Genomic DNA, 24,677 nt, shown 5'->3' with positions numbered 1-24,677 from the left:
AGTGCCCGGCCTCAACAGATTATTTTAAACTGTGTGGCTGGGGGCTGGGAAGAAGTTGAGGGGGATCCTGGGAGACGGATCTTCCTTAGACTCAGGTCAATTTTCTTGAAACATTTTTTGGGGGGTAAATATAAGAAATATAGATAAAAAGAACTCCCAAAGAAGACTTCAGTGATTTGCATGCAATGAGCACCCTCCTAGAAATGGCACATTGAAAAAGTCCCCAGCACTGTTCATTTGTCTCTTCTTCCTTTTTTTTTTTTTTTTTTTCTTTTGAGACGGAGTCTTGCTCTGTCGCCCAGACTGGAGTGCAGTGGCCGGATCTCAGCTCACTGCAAGCTCCGCCTCCCAGGTTTACGCCATTCTCCTGCCTCAGCCTCCCGTGTAGCTGGGACTACAGGCGCCCGCCACCTCGCCCAGCTAGTTTTTTGTATTTTTTAGTAGAGACAGAGTTTCACCGTGTTAGCCAGGATGGTCTCGATCTCCTGACCTCGTGATCCGCCCGTCTCGGCCTCCTAAAGTGCTGGGATTACAGGCTTGAGCCACCGCGCCCGTCCTTGTCTCTCCTTCCTATTGGACACACCCCACTCCCTCCCAAAGGATCCCCTAGCCTCACTTTAGTGCTAATTGCCTCAATGGTTTTCTATGTAGTTTTATTATCTGAGCAGTCTGCATTTACTAAGCTTTTGCACGTTTTTCTGAAGACTTTGTATACACAGAAAATCATACTCTACTTTCTTCCACTCAGCTTCATGGATCTGCCCATCTCCTATCTTCCTCTCGTGACTCATAACCTGGAGTAGCTCATTTGGCTGTGATAATTGAGAAGGGAAGGTGCAGGGCTTGGGTGAGCACAGCTGACTCACATCCTCATCACCAATGCTTGTATTTGCAGCTGGTCTCATCCTGCAGCCACACCCCCCCTCCTGCGCCTCCTATCCTCGCCCAGTAGAGACAGCTGCAGCCCCTCAATAGTCAGAAGGGCTGAGCCACGGCACAGGTGTTTTCCATGGTCCCTAAGTGGCAAAGAAAAGGAGAAACGTGGAAAAGAGAGACAGGTGAAAGCTATAAAGAATCTAATCTGTAAAACGGGTACTTAAGACCAGCTTATGACCCAGAAGACGTGAGAGGCCCTGGAACTCCACTTCCCCAATTTGAAGATGAGGACACCAGCGTCCAGAATGGTAAGTGCTGTGGTCACAATGTTTGTGTGTTTGTGTGTCTCCCAAATTTCTATGTTGAAACCTAAAAGAGGACCTTGGCCCCAACGCTGCCAGAGCTGTCAGGGCTCTTGGAGAGTGGCCAATTCTACTTTCCAGATGGGTCTTCAGTGTTGGGTCATGCATAGCAGGGAGGCCCTGACCCACAGCCGCAGGCTCTCTGCCCACAGCCTTTCCCTCCCGCAGCACTGTCCACACCAGGGAAGCAGGCACTGTCTGGCCATTACAGTTTCTAGGTGATCGGGAGGGTCAGTCCTGCCAGGGCTGGGACTCAGGAGGGGCTGGCAGAGGAACCAAGAGGCACGAGAGATGGGGAGCGGTCCTCTGAGGCGGGGGAGGTGATGTTTAATGAACCAGCACAACAACCACACCGGGAGCATCTCCTCCTTTCAGGGGGGTGGAGGCAAAGGGGAGAGTGTGACAGACTGTCTCCTTCCTTGGGAAGTTCCCTAATGAAAGTGGGGGCAAAGGAGCCCTGGGCCACCCCAGCTCCTGTTAGTAAGGGGCATGATGCTGGAGACACAGGCAGGGCTTGTGGAATCCCGAGGGCTCTGTGCACCTAGAAGGTGCTGTCTCAGGTACGCACGGGCAGAGTGGACGGGACAAGGACTCTGAGGTGCTGTGAGCATGTGACCCCACAGGTGGTCCCCCACCTTCCTAACCTTCTCAGTGCCCCCTGCCGAGCATCCCAGCATCCCTGGTGGTGACTGCACAGCCCAGGCCCTGCGAGCCCAGCATGGGGAGCAAGGCTGAGCCCAAGATTCTGGGAGAGGCCCTGGCTCTGGAGTGTGAGGGTTCTGGGCCCTTTCCCTCCAAGTCTCAGTCTCCTCACCTGTCCCCTGGAGGGATCACAGCACCCACCCCTCAACCTGAGGGAGAGCCCAGCTCGAGGAGGCGATGTTCTCTGCAGACTCAGGCGTGGCCAGCGTGCTCTGTGTCCCTGGGCAGGCCCTGAGCCTCCACATGTCTGGCCCTAACCATCCTCAGGGGTCACTCGGAGTCCTGTCCCCAGCAAGGAGCTCCTGGTGGTCCACATTGCTCTGGGGCTTCCTCATGTGAGGCCTCGCAGAGAGAGGTCAGGAGCACAGGCTCTGTAGCTGGATGGCTGCTGGCTTGAGCTGGGCTCTGTGAAACCCACGGTGTTGTCTTGGGAAGGGGCTTACCCACTCTGTGCATCGTCGGGTGTCCACACTTATGGGGGTGTCAGGGATGAACTGTGTCCCCCACAAATTCCTATGCTGAAGTCCTAACCCCCAGCACCTCAGAATGCGACCATATTTAGAGACAGGGACTTATAAAAAGGTGACTAAGTTAAAATGAATTCGTTAGGGTAGCCTCTCATCCTACATGAGTTGTGTCTATTAGAAGGGGTGATTGGGGCAGAGCGTGGTGGCTCAGGCCTGTAATCCCAGCACTTCGGGAGGCCGAGGCAGGCAGAAGACTTGGGGTGAGGAGTTGGAGATCAGCTTGGCCAGCATGGTAAAATCCCATCTCTACTAAAAATACAAAAATTAGCCAGACGTGGTGGCGTGGGCCTGTAATCCCACTCCGGATGCTGAGGTGGAAGAATTGCTTGTACCCAGGAGACAGGGGCTTCCGTGAGCCAAGATTGTGCCACTGCACTCCAGCCTGGGCAACAGAGCAGGGGAGGGGAGGGGAACACGCAGGAGAAAGACCACGTGGGACACAGGGAGAAGATTCCACCGGCAAGCCACGGAGAGGCCTCAGAAGGAAGCAACGGTGGCGACCACAGCTTGGTCTCAGACTTCCAACCTCCAGGAGGGTGGGAAAACAACGGCGTTGTTGAAGCCACTGGGTCTGTGCTCCTTTCTCAAGGCAAACCTGGCAAGCGAGTGCATGGAGTGGTCGAGAGGATTCGATGTGTTTCTGTGAGCACAGCCCGGTGTGGCCCGCGGTGGGTGCAGAGTCCCACAGGGGTCTGGGCCCGTCTGTAACATGCTCAGAGGATGGAAGGAGAAAAGGGAAGGGGAGGGCTCCTCACCAGAGGAAACCTGTGCTGCTCCCGCCCCGCCTCCGACATCTGCAGGGCTGCCCCCTCCACCCACACTCACCCTCCCTCCCCAGGACGGGGCAGGGTTCTCAGCCGCAGCCCCTCGCTGCCCCTGTACCCTGCACAATTGCCTCCCATCTATGGGGCAGAGCCGCCTGGGCGTCTGGGCTGGGTGAGGCGGAGCCTGGAGCGGCACCCGCCAAGGTCAGGGGAGACAGAGGCGGGCACAGCCTGGCGGGGTCCGGGCTGAGCCAGCGGGGAGCACGGGGCTTTGGGAGCCCAGGGGAGAGGGTGAGGATCCGCGGGCAGGTGGGACAGGTGAGCCGGGAGGTGAGAGATGGGCAGGGCTGCCTGAAAGCAGCGAGCAGGGCGCAGCCAAAGGCCGTGGGGGAAACAGCGGTGAGAAGAAAACGGCAAAAACTCTGCCTGCGGGGAGCCTGTATCCTAGTGGGGCGGCCACGAAAATATTGTTGAGTAGCAAGAAGTGTTTCGAAAGTGTGCAGTGGGTAAAGTGTGAGAAAATAAAGCGGCTTTCATGGAGAGAGCGCGCCCAAATCAACCCGAAGTCATTACTATTCATCACTATTATATTGCATTTTTCACATCTACTACAGTGTTAATATAAACTTAATGGAGACATACCTTACATATAATAAAAAGCACCCACTGTAAGCATACAGTTAAATTAGTTTTGGCAAATGTAAACACCCTGTAACTATGTCCTCAATCAAGATAGGGAATCTTTTTTTCATCCCTCCAAGTTTTCTTATTTTTCTGTCCCAGTCAGTGTTTCACTTGCAGCAATCACTTATATGATTCCCATCACTATCCGGTTTTTTCTATTCTGGAGCTTCATATAAATGGACTCACACAATATTTACTCTATGTATCTGGCTTCTACCACTTTAAGCGGTGAATATGTTAAATGTATATGTACCCAATAACAGAGCACCATTTACCAAAATGTCAAGTATCTTACCTGACTATAGTTGAATACAACTCAAAACCAGTAACAAGAGGAACATTAGAAACTAAAAAAATATTAAAATTAAACAACATGGGCCGGGCGCGGTGGCTCAAGCCTGTAATCCCAGCACTTTGGGAGGCCGAGATGGGCGGATCACAAGGTCGGGAGATCGAGACCATCGTGGCTAACAGGGTGAAACCCCGTCTCTACTAAAAAATACAAAAAAAACTAGCCGGGTGAGGTGGCGGGCGCCTGTAGTCCCAGCTACTCGGGAGGCTGAGGCAGGAGAATGGCGTGAACCCGGGAGGCGGAGCTTGCAGTGAGCTGAGATCCGGCCACTGCACTCCAGCCTGGGCAACAGAGCGAGACTCCGTCTCAAAAATAAATAAATAAATAAACAACATGCTTCTGAACAACCAAAGGGTGAAGGACAAAGCTAAAAATGAAATTGAAAAATTCATTGAACAAATGAAAATAGAAACACAACATACCAAAAGCTATAGGACAGAGAAAATGAAGTATAAGAGGTAAGTTTGTAGCAATAAATGTTTACATGAAAAACTAGAAAGAGTTCAAATAAACAACAATGCATCTCAAGAAACTAGAAAAGCAAGAACAAAGCAAATCCAAAATTAGTAGAAAAAAAGAAATAATAGGTCCGGGCGCGGTGGCTCGCGCCTGTAATCCCAGCACTTTGGGAGGCTGAGGCGGGTCGATCACCTGAGGTCAGAGTTCAAGACCAGCCTGACCAACTTGGAGAAACCCCACCTTTACTAAAAATACAAAATTAGCCGGGCATGGTGGCGCGTGCCTGCAATCCCAGCTACTCAGGAGACTGAGGCAGGAGAATTGCTTGAACCCAGGAGGCAGAGGTTGCGGTGAGCCAAGACTGCACCACTGCACTTTAGCCTGGGCAACAAAAGCGAAACTCTCTCAGAAAAAAAAAAGAAAGAATATTTTTTAAAAGATAAAACCAACAAGCCATAACTAGGAAAAAAAAGAGGGAAGACAAATCATAAATGAAAAAGATATCACACTGGATATCACAGAAATACAAAAGATCATGAAAGAATGTATGAACTAATGCCAATATATTTGAAGACCTAGAAGAAACCGATAAATTCCTGGACATACAGAATCTGCTAAGATTGAAACAGGAAGAAACAGAAAACCTGAGCATATCTATGACGTGCAACAAGATTGAATCAGTAATAAACCTCCCAGCAAAGAAAGAACTGGATGCCTTCCCACTGTGGCTCATGCCTGTAATCCCAGCACTTTGGGAGGCCAAGGTGGGCAGATCACTAGGTCAGGAGATCAAGACCATCCTGGCCAACATGGTGAAACCCTGGCTCTACTAAAAATACAAAAATTAGACATGGTGGCATATGCCTGTAATCCTAGCTACTCAGGAAGCTGAGGCAGGAGAATCACTTGAACTAGGGAGTCAGAGGTTGCAGTGAGCCGGGATCACTCCAGCCTAGTGACAAAGATAGACTCTGTCTCAAAATAAGAATAATAATAATAATCTGTTGAATTCAGTACATATTTCTTCTCTCATGAAATCCTGCCCATCGCTGACGGTGCATACCCCAGGGCTGGTGTCCTGGTTCCATAACTCCTGTTCCCCTGGACCCCTGGGAGCACAGCCTGCAGGAGCAAAGCCCCAGGGCCGGCAGACCCCGCCTGCTGTGGAGTAACCAGGGGAGGTGTGACTGAGTAAGATATGGGTGGTGAAGAAACCCATTCTGATACCCAGATAGCTGCAACAAATGGAGAAGTGTGCGCCCTTTTCACATTGACCCTTTCCCTTCTGACATTTCTCCCTTCCAAATCCCACAGTACAACAGTTACAGCCTCAGTTTCCCAGGCCTCCTGCGAGCCAGGCTTGCCCCTCCCTGTCCTTGGCGTGTATCAACATGCAGGATCCTCACCTCCGCAGCCGCGTGTCCCTCTGCTCTGCTCAGTCCTCCTGAGACTGAATCCCTGACCTAGGGGAGAATGACCCCACCCTACCTGTGCCCCCCCACTGAAGCTCCCATCCTGGGGACCTCAGACTTCATGAGCCTCAATGTCTCCCCTCTGCACAGTGACTCCTTGGGAACAGTGTCTGGCTCTTCTGTGTTGACCTCGCTGTGCAGAGAGGGGGTGCCCACTTCGTTGCTGCTGAAAGAGGGAGGAGAGGCGGCCTGCTCACCTCACCTGCACCCCGGTCTCGCATGGCCCTGAGTTCCACCTTTGGATGGTATGACCTCCACAAACAGTGAGAGCCACAGGGTGATTCAGAGGTCTGGCCAGATGGGACCCAATTTCACCTTGCAGAAAATGTTACCCAAATGGAAGGGCAAGTCCGGGATGCAAGAAGGAGGGTGGACCCTGCATGGGGTGAGAATCGGGGTGAGTCTCTCACCCTCTCTGGCCTCAGGGTCCCCAGGAGTGGACATGGGGTGGTGGACGGTGGATCTCCCAGGACTGACCCAGCCCTGACAGTGTCTGTGTGTGAAGTTCCTCCTCTGGGGAGGTCACTGTTCTGACCTCACCCCCAACCTCCTGCAGGACTTCCCCTAAGTCTTAAGCCCTCAGTTCCTGAGAGAAGAACCCTGAGAAACAGACGTTCCCTGGTGGCCCTGGCACCTCCAAGCCCAGACATGCTGCTGCTGCTGCTCCTGCTGCTGCCCCTGCTCTGGGGGAGGGAGAGGGTGGAGGGAGACAGAAAATATGGGGATGGTTACTTGCTTCAAGTGCAGGAACTGGTGACGGTGCAGGAGGGCCTGTGTGTCCATGTGCCCTGCTCCTTCTCCTACCCCCAGGATGACTGGACTTACTCTGACCCAGTTCACGGCTACTGGTTCCGGGCAGGAGACAGACCATACCAAGATGCTCCAGTGGCCACAAACAACCCAGACACAGAGGTACGGGCGGAGACCCAGGGCCGATTCCAACTCCTTGGGGACCGATGGAGCAATGACTGCTCCCTGAGCATCAACGACGCCACGAAGAAGGACAGGGGGTCGTATTTCTTTCGGCTAGAGAGAGGACGCATGAAATGGAGTTACACGTCACACTTGAATTACAAGGCTAAGCAGCTGTCTGTGTTAGTGACAGGTAAGGCACGGGCTCCTGGACAGGCCACAGGGGAAGGTCATGGGGGACTGAAAGGCAGGGCTGGGATGGGGCCTGGGAGGGGGTTGGGATTGAAGCAAGTCAGGCTCCAGGGAGGAGCTGGACCAGAGCCTGAGCTTCCCCCAGGGCTGCAGCTGAAATACCTCCTCCTGATCCTGTGTCTCCGTCTTCACCAGCCTTGACCCAGAGGCCTAACATCCTCATCCAAGGGACCCTAGAGTCTGGCCACCCCAGGAACCTGACCTGCTCTGTGCCCTGGGCCTGTGAACAGAGGATGCCCCCCATGATCTCCTGGATTGGGACCTCCGTGTCCTCCCTGGGCCCCACTACTGCCCGCTTCTCAGTGCTCACCCTTATCCCAAAGCCCCAGGACCACGGCACCAGCCTCACCTGTCAGGTGACCTTGCCTGGGACGGGTGTGACCATGACCAGGACCGTCCAACTCCATGTGTCCTGTGAGTGCTGGACCAAGATACCCGGGTCCTTCGTGAGTTGGGAGGTGTTCCTGAGGGCAGGGGATGGGGTTCAAGCCTGGACACTGGGTTCTGGGTCCCAGAATCTGAGCTGGGAGTGGGGTCAGGAGAATGTCGGCTCCATTTTCCCTGTATATACAGCTCCTGGGGAGACAGGGCCAATGTTTCCAGCCCTTACAGCAATGTGGGTCTTCATGTCTTTCTGTCCCAGACCCTCCCAGGAACTTGACCGTGACTGTCTTCCAAGGAGATGACACAGGTAGGACAGAACCCCCTCCCTGGGGCTCGGGGAGCAGGGCCTTCAGTTCAGGATGGGGCTGGGTCTCTCCTCATCCTGGACTCACTTTGGGAAACACAGCTGCCATTGTGTGTGAGCCCAGGGCACAAGAGCCCACATCTCCAGCCCGCGTGGCTACCTGAGCCCCTGTCCTCATCCTGTCCCTGCTCCCCTCAGACTCCTCTACACACCCCCTCCTCGGCCCTACAGCAAAGACAGGGTGACATTCACAGGACCAGACTCCTGTTTGTTTTTTTGCTTTGTTTTGTTTTGTTTTTTTGGCTTTTGTTCACTTTTATTTTGGGACCAGACTTTCAAGTTTCTTGTCAGGTGTCTCCTGAATACTTCCTTTGTCTGATCTTTCTATTTTCCCAGTAGTTTCGATCTAAGTACTTCTGCACAGGTGATACAGTCACATGGGCAGAAATTCAAAATGCACAGCAGTCTGTCCTCCGATGCCCATCCCCCTCCACGGAATTGACCAGTGTCCGTCCAGGCTGCCCTGAGGCTTGGTTTGTGCACCTGGAGGATCTCAGGTGGTTTGCCATCGTAGTGACACTGTCCGCCCTCTCCTCTAGGACCATGTGTGACTTCGCTGCACAGATGGACTCTGACTTTGTGGCATCCCTTGAGGAAAATGATCTTCCACAGACACTGTGCAGTGGATAGTCTTGTATCTACTTCCACAGGAATATCTAAGTGTATGGGATAAATTTCTATAAGCAAAATATACTAGTGTCGTATGTTCTTTCTAATTTTGAAAGATGCAGTGAAGTTGTTCTCAATTAAAAGTGGACAAGTTTACATTCCCAACACTGAGCCGTGAAAGTGTGCGCTTTCCAGCGCTTCAGTCTATGTCTGTGTGTCAGTTCCTCTCACCAGTCTCCTTCTGTGTCCTTCCTCTTTCTCTGGATCCATTTGTCTCTCTGACGCTCTGTCTCTTTCTCTGAAGCATCCACAGCCCTGGGAAATGGCTCATCTCTTTCAGTCCTGGAGGGGCAGTCTCTGCGCCTGGTCTGTGCTGTCGACAGCAATCCCCCTGCCAGGCTGAGCTGGACCCGAGGGAGCCTGACCCTGTGCCCCTCACAGCCCTGGAACCCTGGGCTGCTGGAGCTGCTGCGAGTGCATGTGAAGGATGAAGGGGAATTCACTTGCCAAGCTCAGAACCCTCTGGGCTCCCAGCACATTTCCCTGAGCCTCTCCCTGCAGAACGAGGTCACAGGTGGGTAAGGGAGGGGCTGAAGGAGGAGAAGACACCTGCCCCACCCTCATGGGCCACCCACTGCCCCGCGCTTCAAGGGGGAGCTCAGCTCTGGTCTGTGCTCAGCTGTGAGGCCTGGAACTTCCTTGCAACCCAGAGCATCACTGTCCTCTCCCTGCCAGGAAAGGGGGGTCGGGTGGGGAGAGGGGAGGAGTGGGTCTTGGAGGGGAGGAGCTGGGACCTGGACGGGTGTGTCTGGGGGGACAAGCGCCTTGCTTTGCAGTGCTTAGACTAGGATGAGACACGTGAGGCACTTGCCTTGGCACCAAATTTAAGAAGCCAAAGAAAAATCTAACTCAGAAAGCAAGTAATATTGTAGTGCCATGATCTTTTGAAAATAAAAATAAAAATAATTCCACAAGAACACAATATCAAGATTTTGTGGAATTGATGACTGCGAAATAATTCCACAAGAACGCAATATCAAAATTTTAAATAAAGGCAAGACAAGCTGCATCCAGCACTCTCATGCCTCACTGGCCTCAGAAGTAGTCTCCCTTCCTCCCTCCCATTCCTGTTCTGTGTCTGGGAAGAAGAGGGGAATGGACGTATAGGGCCCTACAGAGAGTGGGAGGGGAAGAGACCCAGTTCTCCGTGATAGAAATCCCCAAAGCAACTCCAGTCCATCTGCAGGCACTGCAAGACCTGTATCAGAAGTGACACTGGCAGCAGTCGGGGGAGCTGGAGCCACAACCCTGGCCTTCCTGTCCTTCTGCATCATCTTCATCATGTGAGCATTGACCCTGGGGACGGTGGGAGAACCCTGGGGCAGGGCAGGCCAGAAACAGAATCCCTAAAGCCAGAACTGGAAGGACCTAGATGGGTCAAGAGCTTGGGGCAAGAACGAGCTCACGGGTGCACGGTGAGCACTTCATGAGCACCCTTGTTTGTGGGGCTCCACATCTGTGGCAACCTCGGGCCCCACCATCCAGGAGGCAGAAGCCTCTGTTTTCACCGTTGGGGTCTCTGCAACTGCACCACCCTCATCCCATCTCAGTCACCCCTCAAGCCCCCAACAGGAAATACAGGACAAGGGTTGGTCTGCCCACTGCACCCCGATCTGACCACACTGAAAGGCTCTCTGGTCTCTTCACTCAGAGTGAGGTCCTGCAGGAAGAAATCGGCAAGGCCAGCAGCTGGCGTAGGGGATAGGGGGATGGAAGGTGCGAAGGCCGTCAGGGGCTCGGCCTCTCAGGTGAGTGATGTGGACGTCTCCACACCCAGCATCCAGCCTGGACACCTCCCACAGGATGGCCCCCAGGGTTGCGCTCTTTGGTATGGCCAAAGTCACTTCCTCTTCTCCTCCTCCTTCCCACAAGCCGGCTTCTCCCCATCTTGCTGACAGCATGGCAGTCCCTACCCCTAATTTTCCCCAGGCCAAGCACTGAGTAGGAGTTATCTCCTCTCTGTCCTCCCTTTCTTCTCTATAGCCCCGAATCACCATCTCTTCTCCATTTTTCCTCCCCAAGAATAGCTGGCATCTCTTCTTCGCAGCCCCAGCCATCCTGACCCCTCTCATTATTTTTCCTATTGGGGGACCTGATTTCTTTGACTGGCTTGTCCTCCTTACATCACTAACCTGTGAGCTTCCCCAGGGCAGGCATTATGTCTCAATCAAGGCCCTGTAATTCTATCTCATTTACCCTCTTTTTGCCCATTGCGTCATAATTTACATGTAGATATTCATTTCTTATTTTTATTTTTTTCTCAAGGTAGAATCTTGCTCTGTTACCTTGGCTCACTGCAACCTCTGCCTCCTGGGTACAAGCAATTCTCCTGCCTCAGTCTCCCAAGTAGCTGGGATTACAGGCACGCACCACGCACGCCAGGCTAATTTTTGTATTTTTATTAGAGACAGGGTTTCACCATGTTGGTCAGGCTGGTCTCGAACTCCTGACCTTGTGATCCGTCCTCCTCAGCCTCCCAAAGTGTTAGGATTAGGGGGGTGAGCCACCGAACCCAAGCTGATACTCATTTCTTTTAACAGTCATTTGTTGCCACCTCCCTCAATTAAAGACTGAGCTGCCACTTTGGGAGGCCAAGGCAGGTGGATCGCTTGAGCCCAGGAGTTTGCTATCAGCCTGGGCAACATAATGAGGTCCCATCTCTACAAAAAAATGCAAAACTTAACCAGGCATGGTGATGAGTTCCTGTAGTCCCAGCTACTTGGGGGGCTGAGATGGAATGATCACTTGAGCCCAGGAGGTGGAGGGTGCAGTGAGCTGGGATTGCACCACTGCACTCCAGCCTTGGCAACAGAGCCAGACTCTGTCTCAAAAAAACAAAAAACAAAAACAAACAAACAAAAAAACAGTGAGCTGCAGGAGGTCAGGGCCCACAGCTACCATGTACATCACAGTTTATCCAGCACTGGCTCAGGGTCTCACACATGGGGGACTCAGCAGGACTCCAAGCTTTGGGGTCAGAAGGAACAGACTGGATTGGGTTCTGGTCCAACAGGGAGTTTGGGCGCAGTGCTTCCTGTTTCTACCTCAGTTTTCATATTTATAAAATGGAGATAATAATAATATCTTGCTATGGGGTTGTTGTGGGAAGTTAATGAAATTGGTAAGCACCAAATAGGTGCTCAGTAAATGTTAAATATTGGAGGAAAGCGTGAAAGAGACTTCAACAAAAATGCAGGTGGGATGAATGGAGGACGGATCTCCTGGGCCTCCTCCCTGGACTCTCCCTGCCTCATCCTGACCCCACTGCTCTGCTCTGACTCCCTTCTCTCTCTCTGTTCAGGGACCCCTGACTGAATCCCGGACAGAGGGCAGTCCTCCAAAGAAGCCTCCCCCAGCTGTTGCCCACTCATCAGGGGAGGAAGGAGAGCTCCATTATGCAACCCTCAGCTTCCATAAAGTGAAGCGTCAGGACCCGCAGGGACAAGAGGCCACTGACAGTGAGTACTCGGAGATCAAGATTCACAAGTGAGAAACTGCAGAGACTCGGGCCTGTTTGAGGAATCACAACCCCTCCAGCAAAGAAGTCAGAGGCAGATTCTCATAGAACAAGAGCCCTCTAGAGCCCCGCAGTATGCAGTAGGTCACCAGGGCTCCCTCCTCCTGTCTAACCAAATTTGGACCAACGTCTCCCCTTTCTCCGGCTACCCAGGACCCATCCCTGCCCCTAGCTTCTGCTACCCACCATTCTCCTCTCTACATCTCTAAGGTTGACTATTTTAGATTCCACATAGAGATGAGGTCGTGTGGTACTTGCCTGTCTGTGCCTGGCTGATTTAATACAAAACATCCCCTAGGTTCATCCATGTTCTCTCAAATGACAGAATCATGCATTGAATTTTTTTTTCTTTGAGAGATGGAGTTTCGCTCTGTTGCCCAGGCTGGAGTGCAGTGGTTCGATCTCTGCTCACTGCAACCTCCACCTCCTGGGTTCGAACAATTCTCCTGACTCAGCTTCCCAAGTAACTGGGACTACAGGCGTGTGACACCATGCCCAGCTAATTTTTGTATTTTTTAGTAGAGATGGGGTTTCACTATATGTGGGCCAGGCTGGTCTCAAACTCCTGACCTCAAGTGATCTGCCTGTCCTGGCCTCCCAAAGTGCTGGGATTGCAGGCATGAGCCACCATACCCAGGTTGCATTGAATATTTGCAAGGAGCTAAAAGAAGATTTTAAATGGTCTCACAAAAATAGATAAATATTTGCGCAGATGGGTGTGCTAATCATTGTGACTTGATGGTTCCATGGTGTATCTGGGTGTGGAAACCTCACTGGGTCCGTCTCAAGGCCACTCGGCTACTCAGGGCAGGGCTGGAATTTAAAGCTTGTCCAATTCTGAGGTCTCTTCTCTCCTCTAGCACTGAGTCAAGCAATTGGCAGACCAGGCACACCTTGGCAGTAAGTTTTCAGGAAATAAATTCCTTGAGGGCATTGACTTTTACAAAAGAGGGAGCAGCAATGGCCTAGAGTCTCAGGAACAAGACAGATGCACTGAGGAGATGAAGGCCGGAACCCCCTGCCCAACCTGTATGGTGGGTTTGTACTTATTTTGTTTACCCCCAATTTTAAAAATATTTTTTTAATTGCAGATTGTTTGTTTGATATGGTTTGGCTGTGTCTCCACCCAAATCTTATCTAGAATTGTGATCAGAATTATAATCTCCATGTGTTCGGGGAAAGACCTGGTGAGAGGTAATAGGATCATGGGGGTGGTTCCCCCATGCTGTTCTCCTGACAGTGAGTGAGTTTTCACGAGATCTGATGGTTTTATAAGTGGTGGTTTCCCCTGCTCTTCTCTCTTGCCTGCCACCATGTAAGATGTGCCTGGTTCCCCTTCTGCCATGATTGTAAGTTTCCTGAGGCCTCCCCAGCCATGTGGAATTGTGAGTCAATTAAATCTCTTTCATCTATAAATTACTTAGTCTCAGGTATTTCTTAATAGCAGTGTGAAAACAGGTTAATACATTGTTCTTTGAAATTTAAAAACAGTGTTAGCTTTTCAGTTGAATCACGCAGCTCTTACGTGTGCTGTTCCATGAGTTTTGCCAAATATGCACCCCTGTGTAACAAGCTCCTCAATCAAGGATAGAGAAATTTTCCTTCACTCCAGGAAGATCCTGGTGTCCTTCTCAGTCAATCCCCAGCCCTGAGAGCCACCACTTTCTGATTCCTGTCACCAGAGGTTATTTTCCATGTCCTTGAACTTCCTATAATTGGCATCACCCAGTATGTATTCTTGTGTCTTTTTTCACTCAGTGTTGCATTTTTGTTGTTGTTGTTGTTGTTGTTGTTGTTGTTGTTGTTTGAGACAGAGTCTCACTCTGTCACCCAGGCTGGAGTGCAGTGGCATGATCTCGGCTCACTGCAGCCTCCACCTCCCCAGTTCAAGTGATTCTCCTGCCTCAGCCTCCTGAGTAGCTGGAATTATAGGCGCACACCATCACACCCAGCTAATTTGTGTATTTTTAGTAGAGACGGGGTCTCACCATGTTGGCCAGGATGGTCTTGATCTCATGACCTCATGATCCACCCGCCTTGGCCTCCCAAACTGCTGGGATTACAGGCGTGAGCCACGCGCCTGGCCACATTGCGTGTTTTGAGATTCATCCATGTTGTGTGTGTCAGCATCTGTTCTCTTTATTGCTGAGTAGAATGCCATTGCATTGTATGAGCAAATCACAGTTCATTCCCTTATTTTTTCCTATACATTGATATTGTTTTGGTTGTGGCGATTATCAATATAGCTGCTGTGAACATATTTGTATGATAGTGTATTGAGGTGTTTCCATTTCTCTCTGGGATTTGGGGCAGGGCTGAGATGGGAACAATGAGGTCAGATTCCCACGCTGGCCGTTCGAGGATATCCAGGATGTCCTGTGGAGATGGCATCTAGCAGCTCAGAAGGGAAGGAGGGAGGGGCTGGAGATGGACACGGGAAACATCAGAGGGTCCCATCATCCTAACAATGGGGTTGTCGTGGGTTGAATCTTGTCCTGCAAAGTGATATGCTCAAGTCCTAACCCCCAGTATCTATGTCTGTGACTTTCTTTGGAAATAGTCTTTGCAGATGTTGCCAAGCTAGTAGGAGGTCATACTGCATGAGGTGGGCCCTGAGTGCCATGACTGGTGTCGTAATGCAATGAGGGAAACTGAACACAAGACACACACAGAGAGGAAGGCCACGTGACAGTAGAGGCAGAGGTTGGGGTTTTGCTGCCACAGCCCGCAGAAGCTAGAAAAGGCCAGAAACAGTCTTCCCAGTGCTTTCCGAGGGAGACAGCCCAATGACACCATGATTTGCGACATTTGGCCTTCATAACGTCAAAGAATAAATTTCTGTGGCTTTAAGTCACCAAATTTGTGGGAATTTGATAGGGAAGCCCTAAGAAGCCAACACACCTGCTGGCACCTACTGTGCACTGGGACTTGGGCCTGTCCTCTCTCCGCAGGCCTCAGAGTGCCTCTCGAGAGGGCCGGCTCTACCCAGGCCACAGACGAGCCCTGGTGAGCTGCTCAGCACCACGCAGGCCAGCAAGTGGAGGATCCAGGTCGAATCCAGGCAGCTGCCCCAAGACACAAAGGGTGCCTTAATTAGGGGAACAGAGGTGCCTCTCACCCAGTGCCCACCTTGCACCAGGCACCAGCTTGACTGCTTGTGAACTTTTACTCACTGCTTCCTTTTCCGCAGTCCTAGGGGGAGGGTGTCACATACGGAGTGGTTCCTAGGGACAGTGACCACCGCAGCTGCTAGGCTGGCCGTCCACCCTTCCACAGATTCGGTTTCAGCCAGAGAGGAGACCCTTTTCCTCCCTCCCCTCCCTATCTTCCTTCTCTCCCCCTTTCCTTTATTTTATCTACTTTCATTATGAGGGATAGATTTGGTGAGATATTTGGGGCACATTCATGAAGGCAGCTCAGAGAAGAAGTTCCAGAAGTGGCATTATGAACGCCGAACTAACTTCATACTGTTCTAACTTCTTGTTCTTTTTTCCCGATTATAAAAATTGACCTGGCACAGTGGCTCATGCCTGTAACCTCAACACTTTGGAAGGCCGATGCAGGCAGATCATGAGGTCAGGAGTTTGAGACCAGCCTGGCGAACATGGTGAAACCCCACCTCTACTAAAAATACAAAAATTAGCCAGGAGTGGTGGTGTGCACCTGTAATCCCAGCTACTGGGGAGGAATGAGGCAGGAGAACTGCTTGAACCTGGGAGGGTTGCAGTAAACCAAGATCACACCATTGCACTCCAGCCTGGGCAACAGAGCAAGACTCCGTCTCAAAAAAAAAAAAAAATGCACATTGTAAGAAAAATACTTTGGAACATTCAATAAAATATAAAAAATAAAATTAAAACAGAGATAACACTGATAATATTTGAAGTTTTCACAATTTTTGTGGGTGTGTGTAGACATAAAACTGTGGAAAACATATGTGCATCCTTTACATCTTCTATCTGCCTGTCAAATAATCCACACTCCTCACTTGGCTGCTGTCAGATGCAGCTTTGCATTACATGTTTCTAACCTAAGGTCCCGTTATCAGCATTTTCCGCATCAGGAAACTCCTTCCCCAGCGTGGTTTTTTTTTTTTCTTAGACGGAGTCTCACTCTGTCGCCAGGCTGGAGTGCAGTGGCACCATCTCGGCTCACTGCAACCTCTGCCTCCCGGGTTCAAGCGATTTTCCTGCCTCAGTCTCCCGAGTAGCTGGGAATACAGGCTTGTGCCACCACCCCCAGCTAATTTTTGTATTTTTAGTAGAGACGGGGTTTCACCTTGCTGGTCAGGCTGGTCTTGATCTCTCGACCTCGTGATCCGCCTGCCTCGGCCTCCCAAAGTGCTGGGATTACAGGCGTGGGCCACCGCGCCCGGCATCCCAGCGTGGTTTCTAACAATGAAGACAAGCTCAATGTGTGCAGTGCCCATTTAAGGAATTCCTCATTGTCAGGAACTTACAGGTTGGTCCTTTTCCCTGTCCCCGGCATTGCTGAGATGGGCGTCTTTACAGCATCTCTGGGGACTCCACCGCTGAGGCGGTAGGAATCTGAGAAGCTGGAAGTGCAGGAGCTGAGGGAGACGACGCTGGGAATGAGCGTCTGGCTCTGCTTGTGGCCCGCCCCATTGGCCAGCTCTGATTGGCACATGGAACGCCCAATGGCCACACTGCCCATGACGTCATCCCCAGGTCCCGCGTGGGGTCTATAGACTTCCCCCAGGAGTCCCCATCTCCAGACCACGGTGTGACTGGGCTGGGCCCCTCTCTTGCCGGTCCCCTCCAGAGAGACCCTGGGTCCTTTCCAGCCTCGCTGGCCCTATGGGGAACCCCAGCTCTTCTCCATCACCCTCTTCTCACCTGCTTGTCCCGCTGGTCTTGTCCTCCGGTCTGAGGCGGACACATATGGGGCCCGATTTGCCCTATGGGGAGAAATCAGCGAAGAAGTCACATCTCAGGTCCCTAAGAAACACAGGAGACGCCTATAATCCCAGCACTTTGGGAGGCCAAGACCGGCGGATCACAAGTTCAGGAGTTCGAGACTAGCCTGACCAACATGGTGAAATCTCGTCTCTACTAAAATTACAAAAATTAGCCGGGCGTGGTGGCATGTGTCTGTAACCCCAGCTACTCAGGAGGCTGAGGCAGGAAAATCTCTTGAACCCAGGAGGCAGAGGTTGCAGTGAGCCGAGATCCGTCATTACACTCCAGCCTGGGCAACAGAGAGAGACTCCGTCTCAAAAAAAAAAAAAAGAAATAAAGAAAAAGAAACACAGGAGAGTCCTGGATAGAGAGAGGTGAAGGGGCCCAACTTCTCATCAAGTCCAAGCCCAATCCCTCCCAATGTGGGACCCTAGGAGTTGGAGGAGATGGTCTGGGGGCTTCACCTCTGCACCAAGAGTCTCAACATCAACACACTTTTAAAGATTTCCGAGGGCACTGGAGGCAGATGCCATTGTGTGGGGGGAAAGAGGCTGGGTGAAGCTGAGAAAGGACTTGGCACTGCTGCCCTCATTACCAGTGACAATAATAATGGGGAAAATAGCAATCATTCATTTCACACCTATTACATGGCAGGCCCTATACTAGATAGTAATATATTTCACTGTCCTAACAGCCAAGCAAGACAGATATTTTAACCCCAAATGCAGATGAAGAAATTAGGGTTCAGAGAAGTGAAGTTACTTGTCCCACATCACTCAGCAAGAACACAACCCACCCAGCAAGAGGTGAGTGCAGAGGGTGAGGGTGGGGGTCCAAGTTCCTGGCTCCTGCACATGGATAGAAATGCATGTTCTCTCTTGCTGTGTGTGTGTTTGTGTGTGTGTGTGTGTGTCTGAGTGAGTGTAACACATCTCTGGGTCTGTGCAGAGCTGTGTCTGTGGGCGAGGTGTGCCAGTGTGTGAGCTCATAAAGTCCTGCTGAAGGTCCTGACCCCTGCCCTCTCCTCCACCCCTGCTCTGGGAGTTTCTGACTGAGCCTCTGGATGGGGATGGTCCCAGCCTCCTCCCCTCCTTTGGTCCCAGCTGCCTTTCCCTCAGCCCTGGGAAGCTCATCCAGCGTCTCTTACCCATGAGCCCCCTCCACAGGCTCCGTCTAGGTCTGAAAGGTCTATGAGCTGCCTGGGGTCCTCCAGGAGGAGGGGGTCCCTCCAGAGACACAGCCGCCTCCTCTGCTCCCTCACAGACCTGTGTCTCCTGGCATAGAGGCTGCCGGTCTCGTCTCCGAGCCATCGGGGTGGCCTTTCCTCCCCAGGGTGGACTCTGACCAGCAGGGGTGGGCTCTGGGGAGGGCAGCTCTTGGTAGCCCAGCCTTATCTTTGTAACTTTATGTTGCCTTTAGTTTATTATTTATTTATTTTTATATTTGCTTACATTATTTTGACCTTGTTATAAAACAAGCAAGAAAACAAAAACACAAAAATCAAAGCTCACTGTTGGGAAAATTGTGAAATACGGAAAAGCACAGCAAAGCCTTAGGTTTCCAGGTGCCCTGCTTCTGCTTTTTCATTTGATTTTCCTACTCAGGACCTCGCCTAATTTTTATTTTATTTTTTATTTTTTGATAATTGTCATACTGGTTACTTTTATTTCCTATAAAAGTGACATTAAAAGAAGAGGTTGAAGAGTCAAGTGTACTGGATTCTCACACACTTGCCAAGTCACAGGATTTAACCACTTTGATAATTTTTGTTTTTAACTGATAAACAGGACATGCATATTACGAGCCTCACATTGAAGCCTGATTTCATATGAAAATGATATGGAAAGAAGGGGTTGAAGAGTCAAGTGCACTGGATCAGTACACATTTGCCAACTCCCAGGATTCAACCACTTCGATAATTTTTTTATTGATAAACAGGAAATGCATATCACAAGCCTCACATGGAAGCTCAGTACACATTCCAACCCCGACAACAGTGTGCACATGAATGTGCCAAACGATCTCTGGGAACTCACGTCTCCTGGATCACCTACAACATGAGCTTCATGCCTCTGGCTGTGACACGGTTCGTCCACTAATAGTGCACACGCTTCTGCAGAGACCGAGTCCATTTCCAAACCTCCTGCAGGTTTGCTCTCTTGGCCGGGTTGGCGCCTCAAGCAGGACCCTTTGTGGTTTTCAGGGGCAGTGCTAGAAGCTTTGATTCAGAGGGAGGGAGCACAGAGCAACTAAAAACAAAACCAAACCAGTTCCCAGATAAAGAGAAATTCACAACAGCTCCCGGGAGGGAAACACCGACTTTTCTTAGTGTGGGAGGGGGGCTGAAAGGAAGACCCTCAGATTTGTCACAGATTGCTTCTTCATGCGTCCGGCCAGCAACGTACAAACCAGGCAATTTAAAGACAAGTCCCCAAGGCGGGGAACTGTTGGCTTTCTGGGATAATTTAAGTTCTGCACCAAGGATCCTATTTTATCACTTGGGTGGTGAGTAGAGAAACAAACACAAACGCCAACAAAAAATCCAACAAGCTGGTGTCATCCTGACCATTCCCGGCATGAGTGTTGCCTGCACCGCGGCACACGCGGTCTCCCCTGCTATGGCTGGTGGGCGAGTTCAGGTTCTTGACTTTGCCTCAAAAAAAGAACTTGAGAGTGAGTCCAAGGTAAAAGTAAGCAAGAGAGTTAATGGCAAAGTGAAAGTGCACTCTGACAGCAGGTCAGAGCGGCTGCTCAAACATGAGACGGCGCTGACTGACGCTGGGGAAACTCCCTCTAGGGGAATCTTCCGTGACTACTCATGCGGGGGTGGGACGGTGTTGCTCTTAAGCATGTTCTGGGTGGTCTCTTAGGCCCGCATGTGCAATGGCTGTACACGCTAGTGCATACCTCGCTGTCTCATTAGCACCTTAAGTCTCCACGCGGGGGTGTGTTTTCACTATTATAATAAGCATAGATCAGCCCGAGGACACTAACTCAGCATGGGTTTCCGCACTTGCACGAATTTGGGGAATTTCCCTTCTTCGCTTCTACCTCCTTCCTGCCGCGTGTTTTGACCACGAGCCCGGAATGCGGTTTGTGCGATGTCCGGCGGTTTGTTCTCTCCGTCTATTTAGCAAATTTGTTTCTCTTTAAGGGAGACTGCGAACCGCCTGTCTAATCTACTTCCGCTGCAGCTGCACCAGGGAGCAACACAGAAACTTAGCAGGAACACTGGAAGAAACCACAGACCTTTCTAAAGAAGCAGTGGGCAGCAGCCTACCCCATGAGCCAGGCAGAAAACTGTGAGTCCCCGCAGTGTGGGAAAGGGAGAGACTGACTCAGGGATGTGTATTCTTTTGTTGCCTTTCCTTCGGGTTGAAGAGCACTTAGGTTGATTCTGTATCTTTCCAATCATGAATTTTCTCAACTATTTTTCTCCTCCCTCAGGAGCACCTATGAATCTTAGATTTTGGGCAAGGCTCCTTTCCCCACTCAAGATGATATTGCAAATCTCCCTCCGGAGCTTCTCTCAACCCGTGACCGCCTCCTGAGTCAGCTGACTGGCTTCTGCAAGGTCCCCTGTGAGGTAGCATCGGAAATGGCTTCCCTCTGTCCCTGCTGGAGCCTGGGAGTGCATGCCAAGCACATCCCAGTGTGGCTGCTTCTTATTGTAGCAGGACAAGCCGCAGACGAAACCCCTCAGACACGGAGTTGCAGAAGGAAGGGCTTTATTCATCTGGGAGCATTGGCAAGCTACTGCCTTAAAATCCGAGCTCCCCGAGTGCACAATTTCTGTCCCTTTTAAGGGCTCACAACACTAAAGATTTTACATGAAAGGGTCGTGATTGATTTGAGCAAGCAGGGGGTACGTGACAGGGACCACATGCACTGGTGGTCAGAGAGAAACAGAACAGAGCAGGGAGTTTTACAATGTTCTACTATACAATGTCTGGAATCTATGAATAACGTGGGTTTCTAAGTTATGAGTTGATTTTTAACTACTGGGTTTAGGCCAGGCAGGCCTAGGCCTGGTTTCGGGCCTGGCGCAGGGCTGCCTGTCTTTGGTTTTACTTCCTTGTTTTTTTCTTAAAACAGGTACTGAGTATAAAACAATGTAAAACAATGTGAGAGGGTCTCTCTCTTTCCTCATTATCTAGTCCCCAGCGCTCCCTAAATCAGCCCCAGTGCTGAGCAGGGTGAGGGCCCCCCCGTCCTGTGGCCTGGACCGTGTGGCACCCCAGTGGGAGTGCACATCCCTGAGTCAGTCTCTCCCCTTCCCACACTGTAAGGACTCACAGTTTTCTGCCTGGCTCATGGTGTAGGCTGCTGCCCACTGCTTCTTTAGAAAGGTCTGTGGTTTCTTACAGTTTTCCTGATAAGTTCCTGTGTTGCTCTCTGGTAAAAAGCTTACAACATAAATCTTTATACACTGTTTCATTTTTCCAAGGTGGGAGAGGCCTGCTAACAATGCCTGCAATCCGCCATCCTCTCTTTTCAGTTTTGAAGTGTTATATACACTCATGCACATATACATAGAGTTTACCAAAGTGGGATCATATTCTTAAGTGTCCTTCTTTATTAGGAATTCTGAAGCGTTAAGGGCAGATTTAATCAGAGGAAGGTGAATATACAGCTATGGGTGTCTAGCATATATTTACAAAATATCTCTAAAGTCTTCTGTATCTAGATATATTTACGAAATGTCTCTGAAGGCTTCTGTTGTACTCTGAAAGTCCATATGAATATTTGTGGCCTACGGAAAAACACGTTTCTGTTAGTTTCAATAGGAAAGAAATGCATTCATTGTCACTGAAGTTATTTGACTGACCTGACTCAGTATTTGAGTATAAATGGAAACCCCAGAAGATGTACAAAGTGGACCTTCTGCCTTTAGGTCCTCTGAAGCACTTTTCACCCGCTGCCCTTGGGTCCTGGATGCTCACTGGAGAAGCACAGCTGTGCACCATTACTGTTAATTATTCATGGCTGCATAGTATTCCACTGAATTTGATGTGTGTTAATTTATTCAACCAATACCCTATTTGGGAGCATTAAGCTTTTTTCAATTTGTTTTGAAACAGGGTCTTGCTCTATTGCCCAGGCTGGAGTGCAGTGGCATGATCATTGTTCGCTGCTGTCTCAACCCTCTAGGCTCAGGCAGTCCTCCGACCTCAGCCTCCCAAGTAGCTGGGACCACAAGCATGCACTACCATGCCTAGCTAATTTTTTTTTTTTTTTTTTTTTTTTTTTTTGGAGAGACAGAGTCTGCCTATGTTGCCCAGGCTGATCTCAAACTCATGGACTCAAGCAATCCTCCCACTTCGGCCTCCTTAAGTGCTGAGATATAGGCTTGAGCCACTATGCCCAGTCAGTTCTCTCCATTTTAAAAAAATATATAGACAATTTTTCCCAGAAGCATATGACGGAATAGACCTAATTTTTAGAGCAGTTTAGGTTCACAGACTGAGCAGAAGATACAGAGATTCTCCATATGCCACCTGCCCCCACACATGCATAGCCTCCTCTATTATCAGCATCTCCCACCAGAGTGGCACATTTGTCCTATTTGATGAACCTCCATTGATACGTTATTAGCACCCGAAGTCCATCGTTTATATCAGGGTTCACTATTTTGTATACACAGCAGCATGAACAGCTTTTGCCTAGTCCCATTTATAGATCCGTGATGAATCCCAGCAGTAGACTTGTGTGGGAAACATATGAACCTTGCCCAGAGAGAAATCTGGCCTTCTGGAGCACTTTGTGCAAAACCCTGTCTCTTCAGTCAGGAATAGCAGTATCCAGGGCTCACCTGGGGGCAGGAGGCAGCCTGGGGAGCAGACCCAAGGTGCTGCCAATCCATTTCTGGAGCCCAGCTTTGTACCTTCTTATCAAGAGAGCAGAACGTCACAGTCCCTCCCAGGGCAAAGTCCTGCCTGGTGCAACCAGAATGGGCACTAATGAACAGCCATTCCTCCCCCATTTATCAGGCCTGGAGACCAAATGGAATGTTAACCTGGGATTTTTGAAGAGTTTTACACAAGGTGGGGTCCCCTACCCGCTCCCTACCCGCATCCTTGGGGCCTTGTCTGGGCAAACACCACCACCCCAAATGCATCACACCACTAGGGGGAGCCATAGAGTTGCACAGTGCATCAACCCTCATCTTTGTCTACAACCTCCAGGTAGGGGTAAGAAGTGGATAGAGAAGGTGAGAGGCAGGACGCCCCAAACGGCTTCCAGAGAAAACGGAAGTGGGGAAAAAAAGTGTCATTAACTATAAATAACATTACGAATAACCTCAGATAATAACTACTTCCTGTAGTTATCATTCCTGTTTGGTGAGATTGTAAATCTTTGTTTTTGGGGGTTTGTTTTTTGTTTGTTTGTTTAGTTGTTGTTTTTTTCTTCTTTTTTTAGGACGGAGTTTCACTCTCGTTACCCAGGCTGAAGTGCAATGGCGCGATCTTGGCTCACTGCAACCTCTGACTTTCCGGTTCAAGGGATTCTGTCGCCTCAGCCTCCCAAGTAGCTGGGATTACAAGCGCCCGCCACGATGCCCAGCTAATTTCTGTATTTTTAGCAGAGACGAGGATTTCCCTGTGTTGGCCAGGCTGGTCTCGAACTCCTGACCTCAGGTGATCCACCCGCCTTGGGCTCCCAAAGTGCTGGGATTACAGGCGTGAGCCACCGCGCCCGGTGAGATTGTAAATCTTGACATAGGTTAATCTCTGAGTGACAGGGTGGGAGTCAGGTGTCAGGAAGCATTTGGGGGTCAAAAAGGGTGGAGGAGATTGGTACGGGGATCCCGGTAACTCTCTGGGTGAGCAGCAGGGGGCGCCCTGACCAGGGAATGTTGAGTTGGATACACAGACATAAGGGGGCGTCACAAGGCTGTGGGAAGTCCACATACTATGCCTCAGAAGGGAAATTACTTGATCTCTGTGTGCCTCAGCGTCCTCATCTGCAAAGTGGACATCAGAGCTCCTGCATTTATGAGCCTGAGAACAAAAACCAGGCAGAATAAACGAACAACCGCAGGAACAGCAACAAACAAGAACAAGAACCAAAAGCAAACAGAGAGATGAGCTGTTCTATCATCGGACCCTGAAATCCAGCCACAGTTAAAGCTAGGTCTACTCCTCAGATTTCCCAGACAACAGAAATCAATGCTTCTTTTCATTAAAAGCCAAAAAAAAAAAAAAAAAAAAAAAAAAAAAAAAAAAAAAAAAAAAAGCCTGCTATACCATTGGATAGAAACAACTATGATTTTTAATGTGAACATTAATTCTACTCTAGGGATTCCTGGGCATGCCTAATGTATGAATTGTGGGAGAGGCAGTGAGACCTGCTACAAAGCCCTATGGAAATGGAGATCACACAGCAAATGGCCAAGGGCCATGAGCCTCAGAAAACCTGTCCTGGGGCCGGGTGCGGCGGTTCATGCTTATAATCCCAGCAC

General features: G+C 50.4%; 1 protein-coding gene across 3 annotated transcripts; it reads left to right on the top strand.

The window, feature by feature from the left end:
- The first annotated feature begins 6,455 nt into the window (after positions 1 to 6,455).
- LOC104672709 (sialic acid-binding Ig-like lectin 8) lies at positions 6,456 to 20,863 on the top strand. Of its 3 annotated transcripts, XM_030942432.1 has the most exons (10): positions 6,456 to 6,583; positions 6,755 to 7,303; positions 7,498 to 7,776; positions 8,006 to 8,053; positions 9,024 to 9,293; positions 9,966 to 10,062; positions 10,431 to 10,527; positions 12,081 to 12,237; positions 20,370 to 20,517; positions 20,663 to 20,863. In XM_030942432.1, exons 1-10 carry the CDS (start codon positions 6,535 to 6,537, stop codon positions 20,679 to 20,681), a joined length of 1,713 nt encoding a protein of 570 aa, XP_030798292.1. In that variant the 5' UTR covers positions 6,456 to 6,534; the 3' UTR covers positions 20,682 to 20,863. The 3 variants fall into 3 exon arrangements, with proteins under 3 accessions (XP_030798292.1, XP_030798293.1, XP_030798294.1); XM_030942433.1 differs by lacking the exons at positions 20,370 to 20,517; positions 20,663 to 20,863 and adding an exon at positions 13,157 to 14,152 and having other exon boundaries at positions 6,459 to 6,583; XM_030942434.1 differs by lacking the exons at positions 20,370 to 20,517; positions 20,663 to 20,863 and having other exon boundaries at positions 6,459 to 6,583; positions 12,081 to 12,752.
- The last annotated feature ends 3,814 nt before the right edge of the window (positions 20,864 to 24,677 follow it).

Source organism: Rhinopithecus roxellana, chromosome 12 (genome assembly GCF_007565055.1).
Source record: "Rhinopithecus roxellana isolate Shanxi Qingling chromosome 12, ASM756505v1, whole genome shotgun sequence".
In the NCBI taxonomy this organism is placed as follows: Eukaryota; Metazoa; Chordata; class Mammalia; order Primates; family Cercopithecidae; genus Rhinopithecus; species Rhinopithecus roxellana.
This window is presented reverse-complemented; position numbering and strand designations above follow the sequence as displayed.

Bases quoted from the DNA above. Each gene is read 5' to 3' on its own strand.
- LOC104672709 (XM_030942432.1), top strand. From the start codon at position 6,535: ATGGAAGGGCAAGTCCGGGATGCAAGAAGGAGGGTGGACCCTGCATGG. The intron at 7,304-7,497 runs GTAAGGCACGGG...CGTCTTCACCAG, and splicing joins GCTGTCTGTGTTAGTGACAG to CCTTGACCCAGAGGCCTAAC. The intron at 10,528-12,080 runs GTGAGTGATGTG...CTCTCTGTTCAG, and splicing joins TCAGGGGCTCGGCCTCTCAG to GGACCCCTGACTGAATCCCG.